Source organism: Struthio camelus, chromosome 3, assembly GCF_040807025.1.
Source record: "Struthio camelus isolate bStrCam1 chromosome 3, bStrCam1.hap1, whole genome shotgun sequence".
NCBI lineage: Eukaryota > Metazoa > Chordata > Aves > Struthioniformes > Struthionidae > Struthio > Struthio camelus.
In genome coordinates this window covers 80,258,889-80,282,624 of record NC_090944.1, presented here as the reverse complement: position 1 = coordinate 80,282,624, position 23,736 = coordinate 80,258,889, and the positions used below count along the sequence as shown (strand labels likewise).

At 38.6% G+C, this 23,736-nt stretch overlaps 1 protein-coding gene across 3 annotated transcripts in view; it reads right to left on the bottom strand.

Moving 5' to 3' along the window:
- Window positions 1-23,736, bottom strand: part of RGS17 (regulator of G protein signaling 17) — a 71,122-nt gene that overhangs the window by 24,573 nt on the left and 22,813 nt on the right. For all 3 annotated transcript variants that reach the window (XM_068938675.1, XM_068938677.1, XM_068938676.1), the window contains exon 2: window positions 624-767. In XM_068938675.1, coding sequence (XP_068794776.1) covers window positions 624-742 — 119 coding nt within the window. In that variant the 5' untranslated portion in view covers window positions 743-767. The remainder of the gene's footprint in view (window positions 1-623; window positions 768-23,736) is intronic.

The window sequence follows — 23,736 nt, the reverse complement described above, 5'->3', positions numbered from 1 at the left end:
AGCTGAAAGGGCACCCTACATTTTAAAGCAATAATTGCTCTAATATGGATTAAATGGGCCTAGGCTGTACAAGTATATAATGGTATTATATATTGCTGTGGAGGCACTCCAAGAATCACAGAGCTCTTAAAAGCTTCAAAATAGAGTACATATATTTCAGACTGGAGATAGCATAATAGGTAAGGTAAATTGACAAATACAAAAAAGAGGTGACCATATATTCACATTTATGACCATTTCCCTCTCTCCTTCCTGAATGCAGAGAATGGCAATATAAAAAGATAAAACAATAAAAACAGCAGGGAAAAATATTCTGAATGCAAAACATAAAATGTTCAATATCAAGTCTCTCACACATATTGGTTTTATGACTGAAAGTTTCTCATTTAGTTATGGTTTAAGTAAGGTAAAGATAGCTTGAATTTACTCTTGTTTCCTCTTCCCCCTCACAACATACTCAATTAAATCAGGGAATGTTTAGTAAAGTTTTTGTCTGAAATGTTAAAATGTGCCTCTCGGGAGTAATCCTCTCCCAGAAGTTTGTATGTTCCCGGTAGCTGGCCCTTTCCTTTCTCGTTGTTTACCTGCGTTGGATATGGAAGCAAATAGACTACATGACATACCATGAACAGCTGCAGCAACAGCACCAACAAAAGCAACATGTGTTGTTGGGCCTTTGGTTTCCGGGTGCTTGAGACACAGCTGACGTTCCTTCGTTTTGTGATTGCTGCCTCTTTCTCATTTCAGCTACTTCAGTGCCCAAGCGGCTATAAGAACACAGACATAAGAGATGTACAGAATTACTACAGACAGTCAGAAAGTACATTCACATTTCTACAGTAATGTCTAATTCTACTAATTCTCCCAGCTTGTGGCAACAAAAGCACGTGACCAGCAACTGTGCTGGCTAAATAATAGTTCTATTGTGATCAAAACAGTTTCTGGAAGACCACAGTCTAGTAACAAGCTTTTGCCACAGTGCCTCAGAATCACAGCTATTCTAATCACTTTGACTGGACTAAAACAACTGTTTATTACCCTTCTGAATAACAAGCTACACAGCTTATGAAGCACTTGGTACAGACTGAGTTGTTAATTGCCATATGACTATCACAACTTTTTCCATTGCACTAAAAATATGGTAAGATGGTTATTCACTTTGAGATGAGAAGTGGTCTTTTTTGCTTTAAGTAGTGACTTCGCTGGTTGATGTTGGACCAATGAAACTGATATAAGTGATATAAAAGTCAGGGCCAGTAATCGCTGTATGCTAACGATGAGCCAAGATTATAATAAATGTCATAACTGGGAGTTTTGTTACTTGACAGTTATTTTCTGTAAATTCAAGGAATAATAAATATGTAATTCCAAAATACTTTTCCAACTTTGGGACTATTTTCTGGCCACAGATTTTATTTTGCTCGTTGCCAGTCTTTCCTAGGTTTTATTAGGCCAAGACATTTTTCTTTCCAGCAACTTTCAATGTGCAGCTGGAAGTAATATTCTATGCATTACTTAAAGTTTTCAAAAGAAGTTAAAACATTCATTGCTAAGTTATTTAGGAAGGTTTAGAAGTCAGGATTCTTCTAATGGTGCACATCTTCTTTGTGCAACAACTTTCAGTTTCCCCAGAGCAACAGTTATTACAAGCATATGTAAATTAGAATTAATTTAGTACTTTTGCCTCTGAAAAATGTCTAAATAGCTTACTATAGAAAGCAGCCCAGTTTTAAACAGAGGTTGGTAGAAGAGATCTGAGTGTGAGCAGCATGCACTCTCCTGTGCACCCTCCCAGGCATCGTGCTGCAGCCAGGAGTGCTGGGGAAAGGCAGGCTCTGGTTCATTTGCAGCCTGGATACTAAATGGATATTTACTAAAAGGATGCACCTGAGAGATGGGTGTACACAGTTGATATGCATTCAAGCTGCAGCTGTAAAAGTTTGGATTTACATGACCCGTAAAACTCCTGAAGTTCTTTTCCTGTAACAGTATCTTCATACATAGTTTATGCACAGCCACATATAACAAGAATACTAAGCTTCAGCACTCCAACTCATGCTGCAAATCTCAGGGTCAGTGGTAGTTTCGGCTTCTTGTGTAGTTAGCTGACTTTTCTGGTTTCTTCAGTGTACACAGTCACTGAATAGAATCAATTAATTTCTGAAGTGTTTGATCAAGTTAAACAACGAATAACCACTTTATGATGGTTTTAAGTGGAATGATCTGGATCTAAGTGGAATCAACCCTCCTCACTTCTACTGCTCAGCTAGATTTTCAGATGTTAACTACCTGTGATGAGAATACCTGCTAACGCTGTTGATGTTACTTTTTATGGTTTATACTTGCTGAACTCTTGAAAAATAAAATGACTTTTTGTTAAATGAAAAAAATCTTCACTTTTCTATCAACAGTAAACACGTGTTGTTAACACTGGATACTTTGACATAATTGAAAGAATACCCTTATTTTTACAAGAGAGGAAGGAAAGGAAAAGCATTGCAGCATAATATGTAGCTCAAACAGTGACAGTATGGAATCACTTTCTCCAAATTACAGCACTGAACTTTGCTGACTATGCTCGATGCAGTTAAATTATTTCATAGATAGCTGTGTCATGCTGTGAATGGTATTTGCTTCAGCAGGTGCAATGACTATGGGTAAAGGAATGAAAGTGAGATACTGTGACAGGGAAGGTTTGCTACTTGTAAGACAGAGATTCTAGAGACATTTGTATACAACCATAAAATTTAATAGTCTCAGAAACCAGTGAGGTTACTCATAGTTAGGTGTTTGTAGAACTGGAATCTCGATCTTTCAAGAAACACTGAGCTGTTATGTTATCAATTGAATTTTACAGAATCAAAACAACCTATATGTTCCACCTGTGTACCTAAAACCATGCATTTCTTACACTATTTTAGCTACTTATATAAAATGTACTATTACCATTATTAAAAAATTGCTAGAATCTGTTGTACTGTAAACACAAGGTGGCAGGATAATGGTCATACATACTGACATAATGAAAACCTTTGATAACTTTGTTGTAGTTTTGCAATAGCTCTAAACCAGTATAAGCTGTCACTGTACCTGAAAGAAACGGTTCTCTCTCGCTTTTCTCCCTCCGCAGTCACTCATTACCTCACTTGTGCTGCCCCCATCTCTGCTTTGCTGGCAGCAGTATTTAGGTAGGTACTTGGTGAATTGGATAAGAGAATTGACATCATTTAAAACTAATCCAGAGGGTTAAAAAAAGAAATTGATTTTACCTGGGTTCAAGTTCCAGTCTAGTTGGCCCTGGGAAGACATACAAACTTGGGCCAGAGCAAGGGAAGAAACAGAACAGTAGCACCGTTATACAGGTAGGACACAGGAGAGCAGGGACAACTTTTTTCAGTCACTGCTTAAACTGGTATGAAGTGATGATGAAGATGATGGGAGCTGCTCAGCTTTTAAAGGCCAAATCTGTCACTGCAATTCTCAATACAGAGCACAGGGCATATCCTGGGGCAGAGTCAGAGGCGTGATTTCATAGGAGTGGCCCATGTCTTCAGCCCTGCCCAGCAGCTTTTGGAACTCACCATTCCCTGGCCGTTCACCTTTTGTCATGGACAGCAATGGCCAACCATTTCAGAGGCTGGCAAGTCTGTCAACATAGGTCACCAAAAGAAGTTGTGGGGAATGCGGGTCTGCATTGCAGAGCATTTCAGGAGGCATGGTTTCCTCCAAGACTGCTAGAGCCCACAGGCTAGCCAGTCTTTAGAGTGGCACTACTCACTTCCCTGTGCTCTGGCTCTGCTCTGGAGTGTGTGGAGGGGCTTGGCCCATGCCTTTACTGACAATGCATTCTTTGGAGGAGGAGGAAAAGTGCAGTCCTTAATTACAGGTATAGCTATAGCTACATTTATCTAGGCTATATTTGATGAGGAGAAAAAAAAAAACACCCAAACTGTGTACTTACTTCCATGGATAGTTTGAATGCTAGCCCTAATGCCATGTTTGGCTAATTGAGGCTAAAAGATATTTATGTTTAATATGATGCCAGAATAGAGCTGTAGGTGCTTATATTTAGAAGTGGGTTGATAACATGGGTAGATTGCACATACTGTGTAGTGGAACTACACTTATCTTCCCTATATAGCGGGCAAAGATCTTACTGGCACAGTTGGACAGAGTTCTATACAATCCATTGCAGGTCCATATTCTGTCTTTTTCCACAACTGAAGCTGATGTTCGGTCTGAACCTAGCTGTATCTGACAACGCCAACTATTATCCAGTTTGGCATGACAGGCAACCTGCTCAAAAAAGTGCAAGACTGGAAATCCAAGAAATGAGATGGTATTTTCAGTAAATATGTGAACAGTGTTCACTCATCTGGCTTAACCATTGGCTGAAGTCAAAGTTATCAGCCCTTTTCTTTTGCTAGTATTAAATTCTATTGGAGAGCTTCTCAGCTGAAGTCTACAAAAAATATGAAAAATACATCCTGTGGTACAAAACAGAAATGTTTACTGAGGATGAAGTAGGATGGGTGGTTACTTTAGTTCCATGTTTAGTTTGGTTGGATTTCATGTTTCATGTTGCATTTGCAGATATTAGACATCATCCATGCAAAACTCTTACTGATTCCATGAGATTATTTATAGTGTAGGAACAGGATTATATTAACTCTTGGCTATATTTAGGGCCTGAACTGTAGGCAGAGGTTTTGTATCTGGTGTCTTGGTCTGAGGTATGACAAAGAAATTTAAAATCTTTAACTCAGCAAGTCAGTCTGATGAGATAAATTACTTTGCTGGAACTAAGTGTAAAAGTTAGTACATAACTGCGAAGGAGTAGAATATTGTGAACTGATATTAAGCAGACCTTCTAGGACGGTGGTACAAACTGAGTCTCCTGTTGCCAAGAATTGTGTTTGCCCTTTAGCTTTTTGAACATTTTCATTCTTCCTGAGATCATCTAGCTTGGCAATATTTGGTGGTGAAGGAGTGGGTCTTTGTCCAACAGAAGTAATATCCTTCGTATTCTAGATGATGTCTCAGACCATCACACCATAGGTTTAAGGTCCTTCTGCCAGTTTTGCATCTAGCTCTTTCCCTTCACTTGGTGGCATGGTTTACTAGAAGTGTTATGATTTCCACTTGTGTTGGTAGGAAATAAGAGTAATATTCTATTTTGCTTGACTGACTCATTCTCTTGGGGGTGGGTAGGTATTACAGCCCTGTGAGCAATCCCATAATCATGAAAAGATTTCATCTCGCGGAACATCTGCTGTCTCACTCTGCAGCTGAGGAAAGGAAACCCAGGGTAGATAAAGCAACTATTTATTATACTTGTTAAGAGACAAGTAGTTCATACAAGCTGCAAAGCAAGAAAGTCTGTACTGCCCTATGTGTATCTTCAATCTTGTAATACTATAGGAATATGAAAACTGAAAAGCCCTTAGAAATTTGGAGTAAGGCTTACTGTCAGTTGTGGAATTGATAGCATAAAGAATTCTATTTCTGTGTTTAGACAGTGTAATTACCACTTACTCCACTGGGTACTCAGGAGTAATTATCGGAGAAATCCCCTTGTGTACAGAGGAGTATATTGGGGAGAGAGTGCAGAAAGGAATGACTGATGGAAGGAGTGTTTCATTTATTACACTTACATCTGGGCAGCCCTACCGAATACTGACTACAGCCGTTTCAAACTCCCCACAGTTCTTCTAGAAGAAAAGATGGTAGTTTCCAAGCTCTTCCACCTCCCTGGTCCTCCACGTCCGACAGGACTTATACTTAGGTTTTAGAATCTTTTCTGCAGAAATTCCCAGGCTGTTGGACATGGCACAAAACACGGGCTACATCACCTTAATGGTCCTACTGACGCCTATCCTCTGAGGAAGCAAGACGACTTTTTCTTGCCTGTCCTCAAAAGCCTGACATAACTGGCCCACAAATTATCTGGACTTTTCACTAAAGTCCCATGCTAGTTCTGGAGCTTTCACCTCCACAAGGCTCTCTTGCAAGCATTTCTGTTCCCCTCTCAGGATCAAAAGGGCATTCCCTGGAGCAGCTCAGGCACTGGGAGGCCAGAGAAGCATCTTGAAACTCCATTAGGTGTGGAGAATTTTTTACTGTATCTTCTGGAGCTATTACCAAATGTCTGTTTTGAAAGAAAGATATCGCATAAGAGATGTGTGCAGATAAACACATAAATTTTTTTTTTGTACAGCAGGCAAGTGGCATTATGTCTTTTGTTGCAGGTAGGATACATAATGGCTTAGCTTTCAGAGTAGAATGGGAGCAGAATCAGTTAAAGCAATCTGTCCTTTTTTCAAACTTCTGCTATAGGAGAGAAAATCACCTTGCGTCAGAAAGGAGCAGTCAATGACTTAAGGATATCAAGGGTGATTTACTCCGCAGGCAAGAAATTCAGCCCTTAAAATACATTATTCGAGTGATCTAACACATCAGCTCTTCTGCATTGTTTTGTTTCCTTTAACTTTGCCAAAAAAGGACCAAAACGTCACTGTGAAGCTCACATAAATTGAAAGCTTATACCAGTTTATATCAGCCCCAGATGTGGTCCTACTCATCTCTCATAACCTTACTTACATCAGTTACTTAACATCAGTTTTCTCTGTCTTAACTGGCATTCACTAGATACGTGGAGTATCTAACACTCTGCACAGGGAGTTGCCTAAAACAGCCAAGGGCAGAAGTTAGTGAGAGAGATGTCCCTGAAATCCTATTTTTGTTATAGGAGTTAGGTGCTTTATTGGATTTTTAGCACATAAGACAGCTTTTTAACACCAGACACCAAGCAAAAATCCTTTGAGAACGCCATAATGTGTTATTTCTAATGATCTGTGATATGCTATCAATTTTAAAACCATTTTTCTTCTCAGAACAGATTTACTGGTATACCAGAACAGTGCAATGCAGCTTGGAGGCACTCACCAGTTAAATTGCCTCACACCTACTTGTACCGTTCTGGTAATGCAAAGACAGCCTGAGTACAATGTCAGTCTTTTATTTGTGATGCCTTCATTTATCTAAAGGAATGTGTTAAGGGAATGTGTACATAGTAAATGAAGACGGATCAAGAGATTTTATCAAATGTCTGTGAGCTTTTAAGATTTCCATAAACTTCTAGCAATGCTGAGTAAGCAGTGAAATCAGGGGTGCCAAGGGCACCCTTTTAAAGCCTGTTGACCACCTACAAAATCTTTATTAAAGAGCAAAGACATTCAAACTATTTTGCCTATCCTATAGAACCCTTGACATGGGTACATGCTCTCTTATGCCACTGAGTCATGACAGCCATTCAATGTTTCACAAATAAACTTCTGTAAAATAATAGAGAAGAGTGAGTCTACCAGAAGAAGTGCAATTTAGTGAGCTACCTTTGCTCTCATAATGGCTCCATTTACTTATTTCAGCCTATCTGTAGTCTATTGCAGAACAATTAGAAACTATTGGTAACAATAGAACTTAATTATGCCTTAATTGCTTCACATACAGTCTACATAGAAAATTTCAATTAATTGCAGCAGTATGGAAAGTCTGAAATGTTTGCACTGTTAAGAATTTGAGTTTTGGAAGAAAAGATGAACGCAAAAGACAAATTTTTAAAAACCATTCTGGCTAACAGTAGTCATGCTAGTATTTGAATTATAACTCCCAATTTTAACAGATTTACTTAATTTAATTTTTAACAGATTTTTGAGAAGAGTGAGAAGCTCTGAATACCTGAGTTAAAAACAAAGCAGAAGCTGTCCCATAATGCAGGAATATCTCATGCTGATGGATTGTCCAAGCCAGTACACAGACTCTGTGTTCAGCGTGCTGAATTCAGCCAAAAAAGGGCATGTATACATTAGAGCTTTTAATTTTAAAAGCCTAGCTGCCTACATCAAGCTGTATGAGCCATTGCTTTTAACTATGATGGTCCCATTCTGATTACCAAGCTGGCAGAATCACACCATGAAAGCAATTTATTTCTTTAATAAATAGTTTGAAGCACTTAAGACACCCCACTGCCTCCATTCCATCATTCTTGTACAGAAGGCAGTCCTCCTGTTGGTAGTAACCTTTACAGTTTTACTGTTCACATAATTTTTGGCTCAGAGAACAGGTTATTACATCCACTAAATTTTTCTTTTTGGGGATGAGAGACTTGAGTGTCTACAGAAAAACCTCCTGCTCTTCTATTAAGTCACTACTACTCAACAAAGAGCTTCAGGATATGTATGTTTCTTCTGTACATATACCTTTCTTCTGTTCAGTCTTCTACTCCGCAGACGTTTCACTCTTTCTACAGCTTCTCTGAACAAACATTACCAACTTAGCAGAAAGTGTTCAGACATTAAGTGTTCTGTTAAAGCAGAACGCTGCCCTGAGAATGTTCATGTAACTTGAAACTGTGCAATTTGGCTGACCATTACAAAAACCTTACCTTGTGTACAGTAATATTCTTTTCTTGACTTTGCCAGACAGCCTGTGTGCTCATAAAGGATGTCTGAGATTTCTTTTTATTATTTTATGGTGAACTGAGTATCCTTAGGAAACCCTGCTTAAGTCTCTACAATATCAAGTAGATATGGAATTGTATTTCTAAATCAAACATTACTGTTCACTAACAAAACATTAAGCCTGACAGTAATGTATTATTGAAAAGTTTGAGATGTCTGCATGTGGTTTTTAAGGAGCTGTACTAAAATTATGATTAAGAGCACTTTATAGCCTTTAAGAACATTTTATAAAAAGCGAAATGTAAAGCTCATCAGCAAACCTTTTATCTTTTTCAAGCATACTGTTTTTATTTGTACGTATTTGAGAAACATCTAAGAATCCCATTTTGTGCTACAACTGTCTATTGGTTGTGGCTAGCATGGCTGCACCTGACTTAGACACATGATGCCACTACACTAGGATAGCTGAAAAATTATTTTCCCCACAGGGGTAAATACAGAGCTTGACATATTACTGGAAAATTAAAGAAGTGTTTGTTAAAGTCCATGACATTTTCCACAAAGAGGACATTCAGAAGACTCTTGAGAACAACACAGAAAGCTTTACTGCAGTTGTCAGTGTTGCAGCTTCTAAATAAGCATTTCTGTGTTCAAAGCCAGTTTTCTGCATGAAAAGTTAAATCTCATTTTGAGTTATGATCTTGTGAACTGCATAGATCCTGTACAATTTCAGCAGAAATTTAAGAAAAATTATAAGAATAAGGCCAGTACAAGACTTTTTAGCTAACACATCTAACACATCTAAAAAGATTTGCATGTGCAATGTGAACAACCTTTAATGTTGGTGAACTATTTTCACTGTACATAAGACCTCACGGGCAAATTTCCAGCTGTGGAAATGGCAGCAAATTTGCATAAATGACTACAGCACTTAATCAGATAAATGCACACAACTTTCATTCAGTGTGCACATGCTACTGCAAACTGAAAAGCAAAGGAAGGCACTAAGAAAATGGTTCTAGTGTAAAAACAGATTTTCTGAAACCACCTTTCACGTGATTCTACTTTCTGAAGTGACAGAATATACATTCTTCACTGTAAAATGAAGGCTTGCATCCTCTGCTTCTGAGGTACTTTCTTTTTTCAGATTTTCACCAGAAATAGAAGTCTCAGCTCTGGACAGAAGCAGCCTTCCATAATAAAGGTCTTTTGAAGTAAGTGGAAATTTGATCATCATGCTGATTTTAAGTTCACTGTGCTCATGACTGACTTCTGAGGTATCCTCCAACAGGATCTCTGTGTGTTCCAGTCCTCTTTCCCTCAGCCACCCTCAAAAGTACAAAAAAAAAGGTAAAATAAACAAAATCAAGAGATTAGAATTGCAGGAAAAAGACACTTGATTAATCATGTAAAAAAGAGGAGAGGAGCAGAAGGTGGCATGAGGGAGAAATAGGTTTAGGAAGGTAGGGTCTTTCTGGGCAGCTTGGGATGGTGGGAGAAGGTTAGTGCATTTGGATAGGTTTGATCGAGAATCAAGAGAAGGAGAGAAAGTACTGCAACAGCAGCTTCCAGTAATAAAGGCAAGTGCAGGGATTGCCCAGATACCATGTTCTGCTTGCGTGACAGTACCTATAAACTTCATGACAGTAGAACTAAAGTAATAGTTACCATCCACTGAAAGCACTCAAACTGTGTACATACAGGTCAGTTTTCTGTGCCTCTTCCTAGGGCAGTGAGGAATCTCTTTTTCCTTCCTACAAGTTATGCTAATTCTGTCAAACTCCTAGCAATCTGCTGTGATTTTCATTTGATATTTCTTCATCCTTTAGTTAGTGCTGCTTGCTGACTTGAGGGAAAGTGAAAGAGGCTAGTGTCTACTCTGCGCAAGGGACATGTCATCTTCTTCTACCATGTTGGCCTTTTGAACCACGGTGGTAAAAGCCTTGACCCTTGGTAGTGCACTGCTATGGCCAGGGCTCTTGTTTCCCCCTTGTTATTCTTTCCACTCATTTACCTTGCTGCTACTGCTGGGAAATGCATTTGTCTCATTTCTTCTGACTTATTCCTTAGCACTTAATTTAGGGTTTTCAAGAGTTTCCCCAGGATTTGTATGGCCCATCAGTGTACAACACTTTCTACTACCACTCCACAGTTGCCTTTGCTTTTCTCTCTTCTGCTGTCATTGTGAATCTGTAGCTGCTTCCTGTGACTTGCAGCCCGCTGCAGCCTGGGCTTTTGATCTCTTACCCTTGCTGTGGGTGGCCATCTGCTCACCTGTATAATAGCTTCAGATTTATGCCACTTCTATTCCTTAGCATTCTTTTAACGGCTTCAGGCATTTCTCCATGTGTATGACTCTCACAGGCAGGTCTCTAGCTATCAGTCTCTGTGCAGTGTTAGAATTTAGTACCTGATAAGGTGGAAGGGATGATTAAGCATGACATAGGAGGGATTCCTTACTATCTCTTGTTTATCTTTACTTCTGACTAGGTCTTTCTGCTGTTTTGTGACTGTCTAGGTAAAGATGATTTGTGCTCAGATTTGGTACTATGCTGTGGGTGCAGTCTATTGTAGCATATGGAAAGTACTGTGTACTTAGCAAAGAACAAGCTCCTAATCATGGCTTTGGCTGAATAGATTTTAAATTGCTACTTCATTTCTGAGATGTGGACTAATAGTCATTCTTATCATTAAAAGCACACAAGCTTCTTCTTGACTTCTTCTACGTTTGGCTGCAACTTCTTTAGTATTTCTTCCTATTAATTGCTATGATTTTGTCAAGGTTATCCAAATTATTTTTCTCCTTAAGTAGGTATTGTAATCTTTCCTTGGATGATTCAGTCATGATTATTTTAAACAATTTCTTTAGGATGAAATCTGTTCTGCAGTCTCCACCCAATCCTCCAAAAGTCCTCCAAATTATGTGTTTTTTAATTGGAGAATCTTGAATGATCACCAAAATTAGCAGAGTTCTCATGCCAGTCTTCTTATCTTGTGATGTATCTGTTCCCTCTGTGCTTTTACATGTTAGTTTGGGAAAAAAAAAACTTTCTTGCTTTTTTTTCTATTATTCAGTATCACCTGTTTCAGTATTTCAGGTATTATTCTTGTCAGTGATGTTGTACTCTCTTCTCATCTCCCTTTTCTCCTCCCCACAAAGATAGTTACAAAGCTTTGCCTTCATTTGCTCATCTTCATCCCTCACGGCCAGCTCTTTTTACAGAAGCAGCTATTGCTTGCATGCTTGGAGAAGGTTTGTTGTCTTGAAATCCCACATTTCCACTGGTCTGACTCTTTCCAGGTGCTTGTTTGCTCTGTTTTAGTTGCTGCTTTGTCTTCCTGTTAGTCACACTTCCCTTCTAGTGACTCTCACTCTACCATCTGCTGCTACCAGGTTTCATGTCCTACATGCTGTGTAACATAGGAGGACTACCCACTTATAAAATGAAAGTGGTTCCTTTATTTATTAACAGAATGGTGTATGAACATGCCAAAACTGCAGTGAGCACTGTAGCCACATGCTCCATCAAGGCTTCTTCAGATTCATGTAATTTGTGCACTTCCCCCCTATTCCCCAAGCTCCACTCCCTTGACTGCTGTTTTTGAGCGCTAGCTGGGACTTCAACAGTGCAGACGGATGTAGGAGCCACTAATCACAGCTGCAGCTACAGGTGAGCCATTGAGGAGGAGCTATAGAGGGCTCTTTTCTCCCTTTCTGCTATTCATGAGCAAAGAGCCAGTTATCAGGAAAAAAAGGCATGAAATAAAAACGGGAGATGAGAATGGTGGAAAAATGGAAGAACAACAAACAAATATTGAAGACAGAAGATGTGGCTTTCCCTGACTAAACCTTAGGTTAGGCTCATTTTCAACCAAGGAATTAGAGTGGACATCTGAGAGATGACAAAACATGTGCCTTGAAAATCTTCAGTAGGAAACTTTTTGGTATTTGTCACAGAGACATAGAAAAATAGACACAGAGCTTTCAATTCCTAGGTACCTTGAAGATATATATAGATATACCTTAACAAAGTAAGCATTTCAGCAACAATGTTCACTTTGGTCAAAAATATAAAAATCCTGCCTAGATCTCATGAAAAAGTTGAGGCAAGCCCTAGGTTGACATATCTCTGGGCAGCGGAAATCACTGGAGGAGGCCCTGAAGCTGTTTTCCTCTTAAGACTTCCTGACAGCAGAAAAAAGCATCACAGAATTTTTTACAATGATGACACTGTGCTTTTTGAGCTTTCATTCGCTTTCACCGGTAACACACCAGTGCAGTGGTATAGGCTGCACTCAAGCTACAGCAGAATATCAGTTTCATGGCACCATCTGCCTGCTCCTGAGTTGCTCAGCTCACTTTCAATCCCTTCCACTCCCAAGGACACTAGCTTTTGCTGCCTGAGATGTCTGCCAGCTCTGTTGAGAAACCGTTAACCTGCAGAGCAATACGGCAGGCAGATGTGTGTGTCCGAGTCTTACACTGCTGCAGCAAGACTCACTGCAACTTGTCCGTCAAAGCCACTGGACAGCACAGGAAATAGAGATTTGTGTGTGTGGAGGGAAACAAACTTCCAGACAGACCCCTTTGCCATTGCAGGAGCTTTGTAGAACTTGTTCACTGTCTTTCAGTGAAAAGAAGCAGGTTTAGTTTCTTCTCTCTTGTCCTTGTTTTACCCCTTTCCTTGCTGGAAGGATTCCAGTGTAGACAGCTGCATTCTCCTTTGTCTACCTTCTCCCCTTGAGCATCTGCCTCAGCTGCCTGAATCCTCATTATCTTGTTGTTTGTTGGCTTATCTGGAAAACTGGGTTTCTCTGGAGCTCCTCACAGTTCACTTCCATAAATGGTACTTCATAACATTAGTTAGTGGACATTCATATCACAATCCCTCTCCCCTGACCAGAGAGGTAGGATGTAAGGATACAGCAAAAGTCAGCCATAAATGTCTAACAGATCCTAATAATTAAACTAATTAAACTGATATCTGTAAGTTCACAGAGATTCCCAAAATACCACACTAAAAGGCAGAGGGTTTGGGACATTCTGAAACTAGTATGAAGAGTCTCTAAAGCTAGTTAGCATACTGTGTGATAGCAGAGATATATGGAGGTGCAGTGAATGAAAACAAAAACAATTATGATTTCTTCTCCCCTCCTTTTCTCCTCCCACAGTCAATTTTTAATCTGTCGGTTTAAAAAAGTACAGATTTTTTACTGATGTTTACTAATACCTATCAGTAAACAAATGTTCATAGCAAACTGATCATGTATTCTTTCAGATTCACCAACAGAAAGGAATAAAATATGCCTTCCCGCAGAATCTGATAGCTATTGCACTATGGAAGATTTTCATTTTCTTTCAGAATGAAAAAAAAAGACCCTCAATATAGCAGTTTTTCTTCCTTTGCTTCCCCTATCAGGGATGTGAGTTTACTCTTTGAGCATTTATATAAATATTAAATACAAATCTGGATAGAAAGAATCCAACCTTTTTTGCTTCTGGGAAAGGATGTTTGAATTTGGAAGATACGGAACAAGAGCAGGTAGTTAATTTATTCCCCTTTTCTCATGTATAATGCTATATCTGCAGCAGTATGTGCTTAGGGAAGTCTATGACGCTACTACATTTGTTTCAAAGCTTAAGAAGGCAAAAAGATTTGCAAATCATTTGCTACCCAGAAAGAGCAAAGTATGTCCAAAGGCAGAGAAATCTTCCGGAGGCCATTTATAAGGAAATTACAAAAAGCTGTTACATAAAAGGTTTATTTTTAACACCTCCATTTTCTAAAGTTTAAACGATGGGACTTGAAACTGCAGTGATATAAATTTAATGACTTACCACAATCCACATCTATTCATTGTACCAGTATTAAAAAATCTAATGCTCAAAGGCAAGGGACTGGAAACATGATAGGAAAACTCAAAACCTTTGACATCTCTGGATACATGCAAATTGTAATGTGAAAATGTTGCGTCTAGTCAGATCTGTACGTTTACCAGCTCTCTAATCTTATCCTGAGCATTAGCACAAATTTACAATCATGACCTATATTACTGTACAGCGAGGTATTAAAGTAGTTCTTCTACCTGAGTATGCAATGGTATAGAGTGAACCAATTTAACTTTGATAAACAGATCCCTAAATATCAGTAAATGAGACTTTTGGCATGTTGTCTTCACAGATTACTGAATGAAGCTTGACATGAATGTCTGGTGTATCACCTCTCTTCCTACAAAGCTCTGTTCACTGTGCAGTGCAGCCTGTTTAATGTCCTTATTTACCACCACACGCAATATTGGTTTCATGAGCGCAGTTCATCAGCATCCTTTTATCCAGTGCTTCATAACATTAAAAAAAAATCAAAGAGCTTTGTATAAGGAGGTTTATTTCCTCCCGACAGTGAAATATGATTAAGCAGTCTTCTTACTGAATTTTAGAAAAATATGTTTATAATGATAAGAGGATAAGGTAATGTTTTAGTAATTTAAAAGACCCTGTACAAGAGCTTTGGGCAGCCTGTTGACTACGTGTTAAACAATAGCAATAAGCAGATTAAAAAGAACTGTGGACACAGCACAGCTGGCCCAGCCAACTATCTGCAGGTTCACTTCCCCCACAACCTCCCCTCTCCCAGCTATTAAACAATGTAGTGACTTGCGCATTCACTTTTGTCCCAAACCGTCTTTAAAAGGAAGACTTTGCTTTGACACCTGTAAGAGGACAGGGAATGAGGAAAGCATGGGAGCAAGCTCTGCCTGTATGAGGGCCAAATGTTACTGAGGCACCCCACAGATTCTCTCTGAGTAAATGTCATGTTCTGGATTTACGCGAGTGAAACTAATGTGTGATCACCTGAACCAAAAAATCCTGGTTTCCTAAGGGTTATTGTCTTGTGACTGGTTGTGATATCTGAGAGCTGCCTCAGTGAGCCATCATGGCAACCTTTCCAGCAGCTGGGGGATTTATAGGAATTCTGTATTGGTCAGTAAAAGCTAAGCTTATTAGCCAATCTACTCTCCAAAAGAGCATTGATAAGACCTCTCTCCTTCACTTGGCTGCTGTTTTTTTTTGTTTGCTTTATTAACTTGAAGTAATCTTCTGTCTTTGAGATGGTCTTACAACCTGTCATTTAGTTCAAATCAGCTAACATACACAAAATTAGTGGAGAAGGACAGACAGACAGGCAGACCCAAAATGGTCTCACAAGCATCATTTGCTTACCAATCTGAAACAAACAGTCAGACACCAGATGAACAGGAAGAGCTTTGAGCAGTGTGGTTTAGAACAGTCCACAACTATAGCTGAGAACAACCTCACAACTGAATGATAAATTCCTGTCCTCCAGCCATAGCTAAGATCCATGCAAATGTTCCTTGCAGTTATCTTCAGTCATCGAGTCAAAGGTGAAGTGCCACTGTGAGTTGCTTTTGGTGTTGGGGAAACGAGTGGAAGGAGAACAGTGCTTATTGTCTAGCTCAGCTATATGGAGTAAAGCAGGGTCAGACACCATCATGGTTTAATTTTATGTATCCGGCAGTATTTTGTCTTGATCCAGTCCCATTACTTGTGCAGCTTCATCTCATGCTTGATGGAAGGGAAAAAAGTTCTACAGTAAAACTGGAAAATGTGATTAAAGCCACAAAGCTTAGCTGCAGGCTAAGGAGGAAGTTTAGTATTAGAAACTACTTTGGTCTCATTTTGAAAAAGGGCAATGACTGCTACAAAGAGGGTGTCTTTAGACTTTTTGCTTTTAGACCCACAAGAACTAAAAAATCCTTTCAAAAAGGAGGCTGAAGGGCCTTATCCAACTCTCATTTCAGCTCAAAATTTCTATGCCTGTTTTTAATACCCTCACTTGATTCTATCGAGACAAAGGGTAGACGGATGTAGGTTTGCCTCCGGAGTATGGCATTCTATAGTACTTATATGTTATTAGAAATGAATATTGAATCGGTTGCTTTAAACCGATTAAAATCTCCACACGAGCTATTTATAGTATCTTTCCTTCCAAAACTCTTTACAATAAAAGAAAAATGAAACCATTTCTAAGATAGAAATTAGGGCACAATGACAGTAGCAAACATGGCTTGTTATGGACCAGGACAAGTCTTTCCTCTTCTGAAAAATACAGCATGTTCTGTATGATAGGACTTTCAAAGGCATTCAGTGGTTGTATTATGCTTTGTCCACTGAACCAAGTCATAAAAACGTCTCCCATTTGAAGCAAAGTGAGGATAAAGCTCTCATCTTGAAGAAGGTGAACATCTCCGAAACATTCTTATTTCTAAAACCTGCTTGGGTAGAAAGGATTTTGGGGACAAATATTTAAAAAATGCATAAACACAGAAAACTGCGTGGAATTAATTTTACTTACTGGAAACCTCTCTGTATTCTAAGTGTTAGACCTAGGGTTGCTTAGTATGGATGGTTTTTAAGGTTACATAACGTGGATCAGTGATTCCTCTGACATTGTAACTCTCACTAAGCAAAAAACAACATTGCACAGCTAAATAAGTAAGACTATTCTTTAAGGCAAATGATGAATATTTAACACATCTGTACACCTCAGAGATCTACTGTGCGCCTCTCTTTGTCGATACCTGAATGCTGTGCTACTAAGTGCAGTGCTAAATAAGAACAGAGGCTTCACACAGGGACATCAAACACAATATTTCTCTATGAAAGAGGCTACTGCTTTGTTTCAAGAGCTCATAAACCTAAATGATGCTTTCATGTTATGTTTTATATTTGACTCATGCCTCTTGCAAAGTTCTGCAAAACTGAAAAAGCAAAACTCAGCATCTATTCCCAGCAAATCTGACACAAGTCAGCATGCTTCAAGCCAGTCTGCCATTCTTTGCTAGTTCTAGTAAACATCTCTTGAAGTGACTTTATTCCACAATATACACAAGCCTGAAAAATCCCACTAGAGTTATGCAGTTATGTGAGGAGACAACTGTCTGGAATAACTACCATGTGCTGCAGAGAAGAGCTTGCATATGTGCAAACAAACGTGGGTCAGCGTGGAAGGAAGATGCAGCACTCTCAGAAGACAAGGGGCAGAGATCTCTGGACTACCATTCCACTTCATGTTACCTGAAGTCTTGGAGAGAGGGAGTTTTGGAGGAAAGACAGCTTAGTTATAAGAAAACAAGATATGATAGATATTAGACCTATCAGGAACACTTTTCCCCACCCACAGTATTACAAGTGATATCTTTTCTATTTATTTTTAACTGTCCTTTAGTGGGAAGGAGATCACTTTAGAAGCCTAACTTCCTGTTTACTTTCACTATCTTGTTACTTTTCTTCTACACTTCCAGCACTATACTGATCTGTCCATCACTGTTCAACATCAGATAACTGAATATTCCATATATTTGCAGTTAATAATCCAGTCATCTTTTATTCCAGTGCTATCCAGGATGGTTAGGAAGGATTCTTCTGGGCAATTGGTACATTTGTCAGCTTATGTCCATCAGGCTCTCCTGAAGTTTGCTGACTCTTCCTGAGGAGATATACCAAAGCACCACCTTCATTTTTTCTATGTTGGGCAGCCATACTTATGTTTTTGCAGGGTGCTGCATATGGCCGATTTTGAGTTCTGAATGCTGTCCTACTACAAGTCTATTTTTTAACTGCATCTTATATTTTTCTTTATTGTCCACAGTATCATATCCTGTTCATCACTCAAAATTTAGTCAGGGGCACTTCATTTGCCATCAAATTCTATCCATATTGTTAAAAGCTAATTCTGAATCCTCTGTAGGCCAAGGGCTTTGTCCGTAATTGCAGTCCTCGTTTGGTTTTGTATTAGGAACTCACTTTCCCAAAACTACCTTTGAAAGTTAGACCAGTTATTAACTTCATGTTTAATTGCTTATAATATCTCGTTTAAGAACATACTGCTTCCATGTTTCATGTTTATGCGCGTGCCTCAGATTTTTAATACAGTTTTGTAGTTTGCCTTCTTTGCCCAAGTTAGCAAAAATAATAACCAAACTCCCAGATTTTTTCAGTACCATCTACTTTCAGAAACAAGAGTGCTTCTGCCTGTCTTCTTTTTCAGATAGCACCAGTTCCTGACGAAATGAAAGTCAGGAGTAAATGAAATTTCTCCATTAGCCTTCCACATTACCAGAGTTTCAGCTCCCAGCGAAGGATGATCCACTTTCTTCCACTACCGCTACGGTAACAGTTTCTGTTACTATCCTGGCTGCCCTGGAACCCCAGTCTGGCTGAAGTCGGCTTCCTCCCTGCGACCTGCCTCACCAGCGCTTCATTGCACGACCTCTGTGGAGCTTATCGAGTGGTCCCAGCTCCTGCTACGGCCCCTGTAAAGATGCAGTTCAGCAGAAGGGACTACAGGAGTAGGCTCCCCCAGCATGGCCTAGTAACTGAGATAACTCCATAAACCATTCTTACTGCAGTAGGAACATGGCAACATGAGGGAGATTTGTTTTGTGTATTTGTATGTAAATACATCTGCCATCCTTCCCTATCATGTAAAGACAGTGTTTTTAATGAGACACAAACAGGAAGTGGTTAAAGGAATGTTTCCAGGCAATTTATTCAAGTTGATTAATCATTACAGATAATCTGAATGTAGTTAATGAAAGTGATGAGAGCTCAGAAGTTGAATATTCCACTGATACCACGTACACCACTATAAAAACTAATTCAGCTGTACGAAAAAAGACTTATGAAAAATTGTGTAGGTGATGTAGCTGGCTGTTCAGTACTAATTTTTCAGTTGCTCATGAATTCTTCAGGTATCCTATAATCTTATGCACAAATAAGACGTTAAAATAAGTCTTATTAATAATAATAATTATTACTTGATAATATTCACAATTGCCGTTATATTTCTCCCCAGAAAAATAAATATAAATGCAAACAAGTAAAATACATAAAAACTAAACACTGATGATGACAGGTAGTAAATAAAGGTCTTTCAGAGATATTTTCAAGTTATACTGTTTAAAAATTGTGATTGAAAGGACTCTGCAAAAATAAACATTTATGTCTTGCTGCAAATTATTGAACAACATTTAATCTGATTCTATCAAGGACTAGTCACAGTTTACAGCAGAAAAAAATTGCATTTTTGCATTATTAAAGGTTTCCAGAGGGTGTGGTAGTGGTGATGGAAAGATTTTGCTGGTTACATTCTCAGTTTCTATTTGGGGAATCCTCCCCCACTTTTCAGGTTTGTTCAATTCCATATTAGATTGTTTCTGCCACTGATGCCATGATTCATCAGTTTCCTAAATCCTGGGGAGCATTTGCTAGATTTATCTCTGGTGATGAACCATTATCCCCTCTGCCTAAATTACATAATGTATCAAGTCCCATTACTGCAAGTACATTGTGAGAAACATTGTTTTTGGTAGAGAAGATCTTGATGCAATAGAAAAGTGCTATTCAGCAATGAATGTCTGAACTATTTCGATCAGATGCTTTCAAATGATGCTTTGGTATTTCTAAACCAAAGTTCAGAAGCTTTGCAGAGTTTTTTCAACAATTTGAGATGAAAAAAAGTATTTAAAAATAAGTATTTCCATTGGATGGAGATTCTCATTTTTGCTCAAGTTAATTTCTGTCTCACAGACAAAAGAGAGGCTGAAAAGCTCCACTGGCATTTGTATCAGCTTTGTGGTCTTTGCAAATTCAAATTAATCCAGAAGAACAGTTTTGCTGGAGTGCATCCTTTTCTACTCACATCACTTATGGATTTTCTTGCACAGCTCAGTAATGGCAACCACTCTGTAATGGCACTCATGCAGTTCTGAAGACTTTTCCTCCGTGCCTAGCTACTTCTCATTCAGCAGTTTTAAGATTGCAATCTCTGTTTCAGTTAGCTTTTTGGTAGGCATTAGTACACTTGAAATAAATCAAACCGGGGCTAGGTCAAGCCATTTATAGCTATTACATTGCCCATGTTCTTACTTCCCCTTTCCCTCCCCATTCTCACTGGCATTCTTAGAAACAAGATGAAGCAGAGAAGAGTTTTAACCATTATATGGGAGTTATGAGGGAGTTATGTAACACTGACATTCATGTCCTCTTTCTGTCCTCAAGTCAGGAACGGGACTTAGTAATATTCAGTATACTCATTTACCTTTTGAAGCTGAGACAGTGATCCCTTGTCCTCTTGGTAAATCTAGATTTTTAACATCAGTGAGGCCTATGTGCAGGAGACTTATTTTTATTATTGCAGAAGAAAGAAGAAATTCTTCTGCCACCATGCAAAAAAACCTGCGAATCCTCCATTTTTCTCTTTTATAGGCCCCTAAAATTCACATTGGAACCAGGTATGTTTTAGTGAATTAGGTATCTATGGGGGCTCTATCCATTCTGCCAGTTTTGCTTCAAAATTATACATGATGCATTCCTTCTCAAGGAGAATTTGTTTTGTTTTTAATGAAGAATTATTCACCACAGATTCCAAACATAATTTATTCTGACTCTCTTGAAACATACTGATTTGCATGTTCAAAGTGAATGATTTGTAGCAGTGAATAAATCCCGCCTGGGGACCAAAGGTGTCTGCTGAAGAAGAGACTTGGAGAGTGTCCCAATGCATTCTCAAGTGCACGAAGAAAAGATTAATTCTCTCTATCCCCAAAATGTCTGTAGCTAGAAAGCAGGAATTTCACAAGGAGATTGTAATCACTATTGTCCTGTTATGCTTTAGCAGGAAAAACTAAGAGTTTGATTTGATGGAATAAAAAAGTTTTGAAATCTCGCCAGCATCTCATTTCCTCTCTCTAGGAGTGCAGAAATTCCCACTTGTTCCCTACTCCTACCAGCCTCCTTTGCTACTGCTCTCGTCAGTGCACCTTTTCCACCTCCACCGGTACAGCTCCCGCTGCAAATCGTGCTGCTGTTTCTGTGCATCTTACCACCCCCTCTGCTAGGGAGGCAGTTGCAGTAGCAGCAGCAGTGACTGATGGGAGGTGCTGCAGCACCAAACAAAACCCCTATTTTTTTCTGAGAATTTAGCCTAAAAGGTGGATTTGCTTTAAAAGCAGGGTTAACTTTTAATTGACAAAGTAGTTATTCTGTTAAGGAATTATTCCTATTACAATAGGAATGTGAAGCTCTGTGACTGTGTGTACTTAGACAGTTTTCAATAGCTCTGCAATCAGCAGAAAACAAGCTGTTTAGTAGGCATTCACTTTCCTCACTAAGGCTATTCCACAGAGGAAAGGAAAATCTAGATTAGATTTTTTTTTCTCCTGAAAATGATAAAATGGTGACCCCCATTTCCCTGTGAAATTTTAGCTTTTTAACTGCTGGCACTGTGCATGTTGAGATAGTACTGCTATGCACTGAAAAGGACGTATTAATAAGTGCAGATGCTTTCAACAGTCAGGGCATAAAGTAATCCCAATTTGGCCATGCTAGTCCCCTTTGCTGTCATGGCAAACCAAATCGGTAACGCTTTATAGCCACTATTAGATTTTCCTGGGAACAAAGCTGCCTTATATAACGTCGCCTTAATTTTATGCCCTCACTCTCCAGCTTGCTTTTCTTCCTTGGGTTGTGCAAATATCATATTTCTTTTGCAAAGTGTTCAATTGCTAACCAGTTCCCATGTCAATCTGAAGTAGGATTGGTCAGGAATTTTTCAATTAAACATTAATTAGAAAAGTCTATGTTTGTCAAACCAAAACTGACTGCTGAAGGGATTTTTTTGACAGATGTCCTCTAAAAAACTTTTTCTTTTAAAGAAAGTTTGGAACATGCCAAAGCATCTTGCTGATGTGGTTTTGTTTTTTTGCTTGTTTGTTTGCTCTTAAATGGAAGCCAGTTTTTGATTTAAAGAAACCTTTGGTTTGAAATTAATCAATTTATACTGAGGACTTAAAATAAAGGGATTCTAAAAAATCAGTGTTTCAATTAATGACCAAATTTCCACATTTTATTTTTATGAAGAGTTTTGATGTTTGGAAGACTTTTTCTCCCAGTCCAGGACAGAAACATTTTTGGAAATGTTAAAGATATTCATAGGATAGGAAAAATGTTTGTCTCCACTTCTAAACTAGAGCGATTCAGGACTCTTTAGGAACCAATTCTTAGAAACTCCAGCAAGTTAAAAGTAGAATGCAATCTTTCTATAATAATATCAATTTCCCACTTGCCTATAAACCACTAATTTTCTAGATTTAAAAGTTGTATTCTCCTCTGGAATCCAATTTATCTTGTTTTCAAGCAGTTGTGCTGAAAAAACCCTGAGTGTTTCCACATGAATAGGGAAAACTGCTGTGGCATGATTAAAAATGGGAAAACAATTGAGAGGAGAAATCAGAGCTCAAGTTATAGAATTTGTAAATAGTTGGTTGTGGAAAAACAAACCAATATTTAGAGAATACATTTAGAGTGCTTCTTGTACTCAAACCATATTGGCTTGCTTTTCATGATATGAACAAATACCACAAATTGGGCTCTAATTAACTGATCGCTACTTATTCAGTGGGGTATACCTGGTTATTTTACAGCAGAAAACAGTGTTGCCTCATAGAAAGTTAGGTATTTAACTTAAAATAAATACCATTACAAACAAAAGCTTTTTAGGTTACCAAAGCTTTTCTACTTAATAATAACGATTATATGCGCCTGGCAAAGAGTACATAAAAAGGCACTGTGTTGTACTTCTTTTTCTAAAGCAAATACATAGTAGCTAGGAAACAAGCCAGTTAATCTACATATCTGACAATGACAAGAAAAAAAGAATATTTAGACACTATGATTACTTAACTTTTTCCATTGCAGACATCTAACATAAGTCTACTGATTAGTTCATCCCCTTTTGGGTACACCAGTAGACAAGCAGATGATTTAACCTAAAGGAGTAGAATCTTGTGGGCACAATGGGGAAGAAGAGCCAGAGGCAAGTTGTCAAGTAGCGTCAAATAGTCCATGATTATATAGAGAACTATAATGCTAGTTGTGAAGTAACATTATTTTGGATAGCCAAAGCAGCATGGCAAAGGATATGGCCTTTTCTCCCATCTTTACCTCCCATAAAGGGTATGGATAATATGGACCATACTCTACTACCGTATGCTTTTTGTTTTCCTTTAGGGACTATTTCAATTACCTAGGTATTAGATAGTGCTTAGAGTGGCAAAGGTGGTTCGTTTTTACATGACAAATTTGACTTAGAATTTGGCACAGTATTTCAAGTCACAAATACGACCTAGAGAACTGGAGAAAGCAAGATCACAATTTCTTTTTGCCCAGACTAATATGGTTAGCATCGGCATGAGA